Source organism: Phascolarctos cinereus, unplaced genomic scaffold, assembly GCF_003287225.1.
Source record: "Phascolarctos cinereus isolate Bilbo 61053 unplaced genomic scaffold, phaCin_HiC Scaffold_8;HRSCAF=390, whole genome shotgun sequence".
NCBI lineage: Eukaryota > Metazoa > Chordata > Mammalia > Diprotodontia > Phascolarctidae > Phascolarctos > Phascolarctos cinereus.
The window spans coordinates 9026775-9038990 of record NW_027556291.1 but is presented as its reverse complement, the minus strand read 5'-3'; the positions used below and the strand labels follow the sequence as shown (position 1 = coordinate 9038990).

Sequence of the window (12216 nt, the reverse complement as noted above, 5' to 3'; positions counted from 1 at the left end):
CTTCTTACCCCTCCTTTCCTCCCTTCCCATTCTCTCCTGTTTCCCTCTTGTGTTGAATGGATTGTTACATTAAACTCTGTGTTCCTGTGTATTTGTGTGCTCTACCCTGCTCTGGCCAGTTTACATGAAAGAGAGGTCCAAGTGATGCCACTCCCTCCGCCCTTCCTCCTTGTTTGCATAGTATTCTACTTTCACAACCTAAGTGTGAGGTAGTAAATCACCCCATACTTACTACTCCTTTCTTCCCTAATGTATTCCTTGTCCCCTCCCTTTCCTTCCTTAAGCTCATCAAAACATAACAAAACCACTCTCAGGTCCACCCTTATTTAACTTTCTTTATGACTTCTGATAAATTAGGGCTGTAAAGGGATATTCCACCCCCCCCATTCCTCTATTATTACTGTAAACACTTCATCCTTTCATAGTTCTTTCAGATGGCTCACTCTTATCTTTCTCCTGATTCTTGTGTTTGTATTTCAAAGTTTTGACTTAACTTTGGCCTTTTCATCAGAAATACTTAGAAATTCTCTATTTGATTAAAGATACTTTTTTCCCCATGTAGGATTGTACTCAGTTTTACTGGGGAAGTTATTTTTAGTTGTAGGCCAAAATCTTTTGTCTTTTGGAATATCATATTCTCTACTCTTTTATAGAGGTAGCTACTGTGTGGGACAGCTACTCTAAATCAATTAAACTCAGAGACTTCTCAAGGTGGAAGCAAAGGTTACTTTTTATTACAATCTCTCGAGAAGGGGCATCTGCTCCCCCCCCCACCCCATACTTCCAGGAGGAGAGAGGCAAGGCACAGAAAGTGAAATGATATTATACACCCTAACGCAAACAAACCTCCACCCACTACCATCCCTTATTCCCATTGGCTGCGGAGGTGGGCTTACGTTCTTAGGCCGAAAATTCAAAGACAAAGAACAAGGAAACAGGGTATAGCCAATCCAAACATACATGTCCTTATTTAGTAAACCTAAATGCTGACGCAGCAGTGGTGTGGTGTTCAAGAGGGGGTTTAGGGCTGAATTCCCATGAGTTAGGTAATTCCTAGGAAACCGAAATTTACTGCAATTTCCCCTCCCTAATCCCCTTCCCCCTTATCCCAGAGACAAAAAAAGGCGGCAAGCTTTTCAAAGGGCAAGCAGTTCAGGTTGGGGGCAGGGCTATTTTTTCTTCTAAGCCTTTAAAAAAACCCGGGGTCTCCTGGGAGGAGGGTTTTGAAAGCAACAATCCAGAACTATGAACAAGAACCCCTGACCCCTGAGGAGGCTTCTCTTCTGAGAGATCATCTCTCACACTACCAAATGTCTTGGGATCCTGAATATGGATCCTTTGTTTCTGGCTCATTGCAGTATTCTTTCCTTTGACTTGGAAGCTCTGGATTTCAGCTATGATATTCCTGGGGGTTTTCATTTTGGGGTTTCTTTCAGTAGGCGACTGGTGGGTTGTTTCTATTTTCACCCCCTAGTTCTAATACATGTGGGTGATTTTCATTCACTATTTTCTGAAATATGATAGCTAGGTTCTTTTTTTCATTTAGTATTTTATTTTTCTCCAATTACATGTAAAAACAATTTTTAACATTCATTTTTAAAACTACTCTCCAAATTCTCAAGAGTTCTAAATTCTCTCCCTTCCTCCCTCATTGAGGGAGGCAAGCAATTTGATATAGGTTATACATGTGTAGTCACACAAAGCATATTTCCATATTAGTCATGTGAAAGAAAACACATAGATAAAAAAACTCAAGAAAAATAAAGAGTTTTTTAAAAAGTATGAGTCAAATTTATAAAAATAAAAATAAAAACCATTGCCTCATTGATAAATGATCAAAAGATATGAACAATTTTCAGATGAAGTAATCAAAGCTATCTATAGACATATGACAAAATGCTCTAACTCACTATTGATTGGAGAAATGCACATTAAAACAATTCTGAGGTACTACCTCATACCCATTAGATTGGCTAATAGGATAGAAAAGGAAAATTACAAATGTTGGAGGGGATGTGGGAAAAACAAGACACTAATGCACTGAATGGAATTGTAACCTTATTCAACCATTCTGTAGAGCAATTTGGAACTATGATCAAAGGGTTACAAAACACTGTATATACCCTTTGATCCAGCAATACCACTACTAGGTCTATATCCAAAAAGAGATAAAAAAAGGAAAAAGGACATATATGCACAAAAATATTTATAGCAGCTCTTCTCTGGTGGCAAAGAACTGGAAATTGAGGGGATGCCCATCCATTGGGGAATGGCTGAACAAATTGTGCTATGTGATTGTGGCGGAATATTATTGTGCTATAAGAAATGATAGAGCAAGATGCTCTCAGAAAAACCAGGACTTACAGAAGCTGATGCAAAGTGACCTGTACAAAGTACCAGCTGTAAAAAGTAACAGCAATATTGTAAGATGACCAGCTGTGAATGACTTAGCTCTTCTCAGCAATATAATAATCCAAGACAACTCTGAAGGACCTATGATGAAAAATCGAGACAGATCTCCAAGAAAGGCCAGGGAGAAACCCATGTCCTCAAATTCTACAGAAGCCATCTAGTTCAATCTTTTCATTTGACAGAAGGGGAAAGACTGCCTAAATTCCCACAGCTGTGTAGTAGATGAACTGGGACTAGAACTTAGGTCCCCTGCCTCCTATCCCAGATCTCCTTTTCCTAGACCTCACCGCTTCTCTTAACTTTTAATAAATAAGGCTCTACTTTGTCATGTCTCTGCTTCTGAAAAACTGGCCCTCGATGCTCAACAAATGGTTATTTTGAAATGAAAGTTATCTACCACCTACTTGTCCCCCACCAAAGGCCAAACAAACCAAGCTAGTTTGAGTTGTTAAAAATTTCTCTGACGTTTTAGTCCACATTAAGGAAGTGGGTGAGCCAAGTCACAAAGGAAACACCCGTGGAACTAGTTCCTTTTTTTTTTTTGTGAGGCAGTTGGGGTTAAATGACTATCCAGGGTCACCCAGCTAGTAATCGTCAAACGTTTGAGAGGCCAGCATTGAACTCAGTCCATCTAATTTCAGGTCTGCTGAGCCACCAGGCCGCCTCAAACTAGTTCCTTTCTTTCGCTAATTTAGGTGCTGTGCTTCCAGGAGTAAAAGCTATTGGCCCGAGGCTCGTCTTGCTCCAGTGTCTTCCAGTCCTACTAGCCTGTAGTAATCCTTAACGCTGCTGATCGTTTCCAATTCATCTTGTCTAGAGCTTGCTTGTACAGTTATTTCCATCTTGTTTCCCCTATTAGACTGGGAGTTCCTTGAGAATAAGGACTGTCTTTGGGTTTTCTTTGTATCCCCAGCACTTAGCTCAATGCCTGGGCATATAGTAAGTGTTTAATAAATGCCCTTTGATTTGGAGTCAGGAGAACTGGGTTTGAATTCTGGCTATGACATTTCCTAATTGTAGATACTTCAGTACATCACTTGACCTTTTCTGAGCCTCAGTTTGCTTACCTGTGAAGTGGGGATAGTATTTGCACCATCCCTCACTCATGGGTGCTGGAGGAAAGTGCTACTTTACATTATGTAACTGTGAGCCATAGGATTTAGAGTCTCTAAAAAGCACATACATGTCCAGCTTTCAGAAGAGGGCTCTTGATCATGAATGACCATTTGACATAACATTAACGACTCAGGATTGTTTTATATTTTTTTCACTTGGTTTTCTCCTATTTAGTTCATTTCAAAATAGCTGTTAGAAGCTGAGGAGGAGTAGATGGTGCTTTGCTTGCTCTGCCAACAGGAAATTCCATGTGCGGTTTTAGGGGTCCTTGGGATAGGAGGAAGCACCTTATTTTCTCGTGTGCACTTCATTGTTATGTTAAAAGTTTGTATTCTTGAGAACCAGGATGACTTCTTTCAGGAAGATCATATACTTTGACCATATGGTTTCTTATCTTGAATGTCAAACTCAGGCTTTCCCTTTTCATGGATGTCTTACTACACTCAGAAAGAATTCCTTAGGGAGGGCAGGCCATGGTGGGAGGCTCTGAGCCCAGAAGCAGCAGCTGGAAGGACATTGAGTACTGAGGGAGGGAGGATGTTAAAAGGAAGGAGCAGGCTTTTGTGCCCGGGCTGGTATATGTTTGCAGAACTCATTGATTTCTTCTTTCCCATTAGGTACATCTCGATGACAATAGCACCTTACATTTTCATTCAAATGCTCTTTGCCACACTCCCACGCTTCCGACATTTCCTCGTATGACTATATCTGCTTGACACTGTGTTCTTTCCCCCTCCCCTTCCCACTTCCTGCCACAAGCACATCTTTGCGTGTACTTTTTAACCTATTCTGGTTTTCAAAAATAAGACCTATCCTTCTAGAGCCTTCCATATGCCAGTCATGGGGCTCAATCTAATCAAGTCTCAATGATAACTGTGACATGAGGTCAAATTCATCCCCCTGTCTTAGGATCTCTTCTGTCTCTTTTTTTAAAAAAATTTTTTTATTAATTTAGTGTTTTTGACATATCTGAGGCCTTGAGTCTTATTATCTGGGTTCCGTTACATTGCTGTACCACAATTTGTTCAGCCATTCCCTAATCAATGGGGATCTACCTTGCTTCCAGTTCTTTGCTACCACAAAAAGTGCTGCCACAAATATTTTGTGTATATGGAATCTTTCTTTTTCTCAGTGACATCTTTGCGGGTACCGGCCTTGGACTGGAATCTCTGGGTTACATATTTTTCCTACATAAAGTGCTTTGCAAGCCTTGAAGTTCTACATAAATACTAACTATTATCACCCCCATTTTGCAGATGATGAAACTGGGCCTCAGAGGTCATGTAGTCTGTTTCTCATTTTACAGTTGAGGAAACCGAGGCTCAGGAAAGTGAAATAACTTTTGCTCAAAGTCACACAGTGAAGTGACCCCAGATCCAGACCTGATCCCAACTCAGGTTGTCAGACTCCAAATTCAGCATTCTTTCTACTTTAAGCTTAATTCAAGGTAGAACAGATCTCAGTTCTAGATTACTGATTGATGGCAGTCCTTATTTATCAACTGTCAGTAGTGTTTACCTTTTGTGAAGAGAGAAAGTGGCAGGTAAGAGAATTTTGTTGTTCTTCTCATTTAATCATGTCCAACTTTTTACAACCACGATGATACTGGAGTGGCTTACCATTCCTTTTGCCAGCTCATTTTATAAATGAGGAAACTGAGGCAAACAAGGTTAAATAACTTGTCGAGCTAGGAAGTATCTGAATCTGGATTTGAACTCAGGAAGATGAGTCTTCCTGATTCCAAGCCCAGCGCTCTATCCACTGTCCCACCTACCTGCCCTGGGTTCAAATACTACCTATGATATTTGCTAGTTTGTGTAACCCTGGGGAAGTCACTGAATTGCCATGGGCCTCACTGAAATCTCAAACAAGGAAATGGATGTGAAATGGTTTTGCCTTTTAGGAGAACGGTCCCAGGGATGCTCCCATTTACTGCCTTGACCTCTAAGGAAAGACCAGCTCTTAGTATCTAGTGTTGAAGCATTATAGAACATTACCATTTTTTCCAAGAGATCTACGCTGTCTGCCCTCAAGCCAGGTGCTACTGCCGCTGTTGGTTTTTAACAGCTTACAGTATTTACAGAATGAAGTTGCCACAAATGGTCAGCAGGCGGCAGTAGTAGTATGGCCCAGTCCCCTGGTTGGGGAACGCTTGGGGTTACCGTGCTGCAGGAAGGGCTGTTGTTGCCAAATAGACTCCAGGCTCAGTGCACTGCCTCAGTAGGTACCTGTCCTGGTCCTTCAGGCAAGGCCCCTGGAGGAGGAGTCGGAGGAGTCTGTTGAGCCAGGAAGATTTCTGCATCAAAGGAGGCTTGCTTCCACTCTCTTGATTCTCAGAGTGGAACAAGATAGCACCCCATCTCCTGCTGCCTTTGTTTTAAAATCTGGTTTTTAGTGGAGTAGTAGGGTGCCAAGGGTGTTGGCTAGAGTCAGGGGACCTGGAGTCTGATGCCAGTTTGGCCCCTTATTATCCATCTAGGTATCTGTCAACCTTAGACAACTCTCTTCCTCTCAGTCAAATAAGCTTTTTGTCCCAGGCACCATGCTAAGCACTGGGGATAAAAGGCTAGGCAGAAATCATAGTCCCTGCCTTCAAGGAGCTCACAGTCTAAGATGGGAGACAACATGCAAACAACAGACAGTAGATGGAAGGCGATCTCCAAGGGGAAGGCATTAGCATATGGGGTACTTGGAAAGGTCTCCTGCAGAAAGTAGGATTTGAGGTGACTCTTGAATAAAGCTGTTGAGGAGAGGAAGCAGAGCATCTCAAGCATGGGGAAAGTCCATGCGCAGGCAGGGAGACAGTACATGGAGGGCAGTGGAGTGAGGGCTAAGAAGCCTGAGAAGGCAGAAAAAAGCCAGGTTCTGAAGGGTTTTCAAAGCCAAACAGAGGATTTTCTATTTCACCCTGGAGGACAAAGGGAGCCAGCAGAGTTTCTTGAATTCGGAGTTGGGGGGTGGGAAAGGGATGCCACAGGCCAACCTGTACATTAGGAAGATCACTTTAACAGCTAAACAGAGAATGGGCCAGAGCCGGGAAAGGCAGGCAGATCCATCAGTAGGTGATTGTGCTAGTCCTTCAGCAAGGGGGTGGCAATGCAGAGGAGAGAATGGGGGGGGGATATGAGAGATGCCACTCAAGTCAAACTGACAGGGTGTGACAACAAATTAGATCTGGGTAGGGAGACTGAATAAGGTATCTTGGAGTATTTCTAGGTTGGGGCTTGGGTAACTGGAAGGATGATGGTGAGTTTCTCTTGAAAGTAACGGGAAAGTCAGGAAGGAGGCACTATTTGCAGGGAAAGAAAGTGAGTTCAGTTTCTGCATGTACAGTTGAAGATGACTACAGGACATCGGGATGCCAGTAGGCAGCTGGTGGTGATTCAAGACTGGAGGTGAAGGCTGGATAAGTAAGCTGAGAATCATCGGTGTAGAGATGACGGTTGGATCTGTGGCAGCTCTTTCCACTTTGGGGTGGCCTTCATTGTTGAGGAGTGTGTCTTTCCCTCAGCATTTGCCCTCTTGCCACTTGCACCCACTGGTTGCTCCAAGTTCTGCCTTCTGGGGCCAAGCAGAGCCAGGCTGATCCTTTTTCTAAGTGGTAGCCCTTCAGGAAGGTTAGCATGGAGGACTCTCGTTTATTGATACCTATGAGGAAGTAGGACAAATGTGGTTTGCCGAATGAGAAGAGAAGGTTAGGTCCAGAGAACAGCAGGTGAGTCCAGGAGAGGCTAGTCATCAACAAGGTGGAGAATATGGCTGGGGGTGAGGGGAGGGTAAGGGGCAGCACCAAAGACAAATCTTCTATCCTTGACAATTTCACCTTCTGTTTTTAAAAAAAATGATTATAAATTTAACATCAAGCACATTACAAGCTTGCTTTGCAAATGAAGTTCAATATAGAATCTGGCAATCAGTCCTGCTCATCTCCATCAGATTTCTTTGTCCATTCAATGGGTTGGGTGTTCTGGTTCTGCTTTCACAGTGCCTGGCACATAGTAGGTGCTTAATAAATGCTTATAGATGGATTGATTTTGACTGGCATTGTTTCACAAAGATCTCACCAGTTTTCTTTATATTCTCCCTCCTTGTGTATCTTAATGGCATCAAAACATTCCATTAACATAACAAAGTCTTGGATGTGCTTCTAGAGGAAAGTGAAATGGTCCCGAAGAAAATGAAGATGGGGAAAAACAATTAGATTAGACCAAGACTACACAGAAGAAATCTGTGTGGATAGCAACACGCTATTGAAGGCGGCGAAGACGTCTGAAGTCAGGGCAGATAACAAAGGGGGGGGAGATCTCAGACCAAATGAGCCAAAACAAGAAGAAAAAGCGGCAGAAAGAACAAGTGACTGCCAGCCTGTGACTACTTTCTTATCTACCTACTTTCATTACAATAATTTGCATTCTCATTAAGGGAATCCTTAATTAAGGTATTAACTAGGAACAGGCACGTGCTGACGAGCAATATTCCACAGTAGACTGAAAAATGTACCTAGGTGGCACAGTAGGGACAGCATGGGACTTGGAGTCAGGAAGATATGAATTCAAATCTTGCCTCTGACACTAGTAGCTGTATGACCCTTGGCAAGTCACTTAACCTGGTTATTTCTCAGTTTCCTCATTGTAAAAATGTAGATAATAACACACCTACCTCCAAGGATTGTTGTGAAAATCAGATGAGTGAACATAAAGTGCTTTGCAACCTTAAGTGCTGTATAAAGACCAGTTGTTATCATCATCATCATCATCCATTGAAGATCACGCTATGCTCATAAGAACATCTGCTTTGGTAGAGCAAAATGCCAACAAGGTATGTCTTGCACATGTCAAAATTACAAAAGGTAACCTTGACAACCCTGAAGTCATTAATATCAAGTGAGGGATAAAACAGAGAGACACATGCTTGCTCCTCTCTGTCCTAGAATAGATTCAGCCCAGGATCCAAGCTGAAGAGGAATTATCTAGAGATGGTCACTGGTGTCAAACTCAAATAGAAACTGGGTGTGGGGGTGTCACTAATCTGAGCATAAGGGTTCCTGCAGGCCACAAATTAGTTTAAAAGTGTAATATTGCCTATGTTTTCTTATATTTTGATTTATTTTGTTCAATATTTCCCAATTACATTTTAATTTGGTTTGGGTAGCTCTCAGGACTGTCATGGGCTGCGGCCTGTGTTTGACACCTCTGCTCCAAGTGACCTGTTTGTGGATGCATGAAGTCCCAGAATATTGCGGAGCCATAACCACTTGATAAAATGTTTGGGCTACCCATCCATTTAGGAAACATCTAATATCCAGATCATGATATTTAGTTGAATCAGCAACCTATACAGCTTTCTATCGGTACAATTATGTAGGGTCACTCCTCTCTGTCTCCAACCTTTGCTCTTATTCAGAGTGGGTTCCTAGAGAAACAACTGCTAGATTGGGTTCTAGGAGTAACTCTGTGGTAGGCTACTTATAATTGCAATTTCTGAGCCCCTACTGGTGTGCTCTTCATCGATAATCAGCCAGTAGATCATTTAGCTTTTAGCAAAAACATTTTTTAAGGTGAAATAGCAAGACCATTTGGTGCGGAATATTCCCCCAAAAGTCCGAGATGCATTCTCTCACAAATGCGTACAACATCCATGTGGATAGTGGGCTCAGATTTAAAGTGTAATGGTATGAAGCACACATGATAGGAAAACATATGGCAGAGGGATACTCCACATCTGCTGACATCAGAACTCCTTTCCTTTCATCAAAAAGTCCTTACGTAGCTCTCTTGGGATCTTGTTCTCTGATTGAACTCCCTGAATTCTGGGAGTTAGAAAACTCTGTCATTTTCCACTATAACCCCCAGCATCATTAGTTCTTCCAGTTCAGTCAACAAGCATTTATTAAGCACTTACTATGTGCCAGGCACTGTGTTAAGTGCTGAGAATACAAACACATGCAATAAAGAAAGTCCCTTCCCTAGAGGAGCTTACATTTTAATGGGGGAATGGAATTTAAGTATATAACCTTTCTGATGGTTTCAAAGCAGGAGTTCTTTACCTTGTCTGTGTCCTTGACCCTTCTGGCAGTCAGTTGGTCAGTCTGGGGAAGCCTATGGTGCCCTGCTCCAAATAATGTTTTTAGATGTATAAAATAAACAGTGCACGGAGCATTGGGGCCTGGAGTCAGGAAGCTCTGAGTTCAAATTCAGCCTCAGACACTTATTAGCTATGTGATTCTGTGCAAGTCACTTAACCTCTGCTTGCCTCAGTTTCCTTATCTGTAAAATGAGGATAATAATAGCACCTACCTTCCAGGGTTGTTGTGAGGATCAAATGAGATAATAATTATAAAGTGCTTAGCACATAATAAGCTCTATATAAATGTTAGCTATTATTATTATTATAAAGGAAGCCAATTATGATCAGTACACAGTTATTGACATGGTTTTAAAAAAAACATTCACAGAACCCCTGTTCTAAAGCCAATTTCTTGTGCAATTGTTGCATCTGAATCTGCATTCCTTACCATACTGGTCCAGAAAAACAGGTGTCTGAGAAGGGAGGCATTGGGAATTATATTTACCAGTGCAGAGCCCAGTTAACTGGGAAACTTCAACAGATGATTCTATTGGCTGCTAATGCAAATGGCTTGATTGATTGGAGAGTCAAAGGCAGAAACAGAAGCTCTGAAAGTCCTACTATGCCACATGTGATTTGCTCTGCTATTATCTGTGTGATCTTAGACAGGTTTTTTCCTCTGTATCATCAGAGGTCTGGTCACTCCCATTCTTTTCAACTTGAACATTCCTCAAGCCAGATAACCAGCCATTTTCAGGAATATCAGGTAGGCCCTCGAGGAATTGTCCACTGCATTATGACATTATGCCGTCAGCCTCTGAGTGACCAGAATACTCCTCTTCCAACACTAAAAGCTTATTCCACATAGATCAGTCAGTAAGTCAGTCAACAAGCATTTAAGAGTCTACTACGTGCTAGGCACTATGCTAAGTTCTGGGGATACAAAGAAAGGAAAAAGACAGTCTCTGTTCTTAAGGAGCTCACATCCAAATTGGGGAGACACCATGAAAACAGCTATGTACAAGCAAGACAGAGACAGGACAAAATGAAGATAATCAATAGCAGGAAGGCGTGAGCATTTAAGGAGGAATCAAGAAAAGCTTCCCGTAGAAGGCACAGCAGGGAGGCCAGGGTCATTAGTGTTCCACTAAAAATAGCATCAGTGACCCCATTTTTCCCTTGTTCACCATTTTGTGAAGTTAGGTTTCAACTTCTTAGAAGTCACCTGATTTTGGAGACATGCCAAGATTATTCTCCCTTGCAACTGTCACTCAATTTAGGGAATATCACAAAACTACCCTTCTCTCTCTCACCTCGGTGTCTCCGGATCCATTCCACCAATAAGAAACCAGGCTATCTCAATCCCTACATCCTATTTTTCCTGTTTTCCCCTCCGCCTGAATCATATATTAACTATGTAGAAAGCAACAGTCAATGTCCTTAGCAGTTGAGAACCTTGGACTCAGTTTGTTTCTGGAACTTCCATGCATTACTAAATAAATTGGTGTCCAGATGTAACTACTCAGTAGCTTTATTCTACCGTAACACTAGATCAAAGAATACATGTAAGATGTAAGAAGGCTGGAGTGGAGGAGGGGCCCCGTTATAAAGGACTTGAAAAATCAAACAGACGATTCTCTGTTTGCCCCCGGGGACCACAAGGAGCCAATGGCATTTGCTGAATAGGGGAAGGGACATGGTCAGAGCTGAACTTCAGGAGTGGAGGACGGACTGATGCAGAGAGATCAACCAGGAGGCTATTGCAGCAGTCCAGGTGTGAGGTGACGAGGGCCGGGGAGAGAAGGGAGTGTATTCAAGATTTGTCACGTCTTGGCCACAGATTGGACGTGGGGAGGGAGAGATGGCATTTAGATTGTGGGGAGGATGCTGGGGATCAGAAAACTATCAGAAAATCCTCATTTTTAGCCAGTGGTCTAAAGACCAATAAAAACAATTTTTGTACAGTGCCTATCTAGCACACCAGTTAGAAAATGATTAACTATTTTCTTAGGGCTAATAATAGCTAGCATTTCTCCAGTGCTTTAAGGTTTGCAAAGTACTTGGCATATTATCTCACTTTATCCTCACACAACCCTTGAGATAGGTATTTGTTATTATCCCCATTTTACAGATAAGGAAACGATGAAGTTAAGTGACTTGTCCTGGTCATCTAACTGTCAGAGGGGGGATGTGAACTTGGGTCTTCCTAACTCGGAGTTCAGTACTCCATCCATTGCTCTGCATAGTTACCTCTGAACAAATGTTATCAGGAATCTTATGACTAAAAGTTATCTTGTATGATTGATATATGATATCAACAGGATATAGTCTTGTATGTATGATTCCTCCTTGTGACAATTTGCAGAAGGGAAAACTTTGGGAAAGTTTGGAAAGATTCCATTATCCTGGGATTGGTGTAGAAAACACCGATACTTACAATGTGAATACAATTCTTCTCTTAGAGTGAACTTTATCGAAGCCTTTTTTTTTTTTTGTGGTTGTTCAGTTGTTTTCAGTTGTGTCTCACTCTTTGTGACCCCATTTGGAATTTTCTTGGCAAAGATACTGGAATGGTTTGCCATTTCCTTCACCAGCTCATTTTACAGATGAGGAAACTGAGGC

General features: G+C 42.0%; 1 protein-coding gene across 1 annotated transcript in view; it reads right to left on the bottom strand.

The window, feature by feature from the left end:
* Positions 1-703: 703 nt before the first annotated feature.
* Positions 704-12216, bottom strand: part of IL13RA1 (interleukin 13 receptor subunit alpha 1) — a 48352-nt gene continuing 36839 nt past the window's right edge. The window contains exon 11 of the mRNA XM_020963414.2: positions 704-7176. Within this exon, the coding sequence (XP_020819073.1) occupies positions 7147-7176 (30 nt within the window). The 3' untranslated portion in view covers positions 704-7146. The remainder of the gene's footprint in view (positions 7177-12216) is intronic.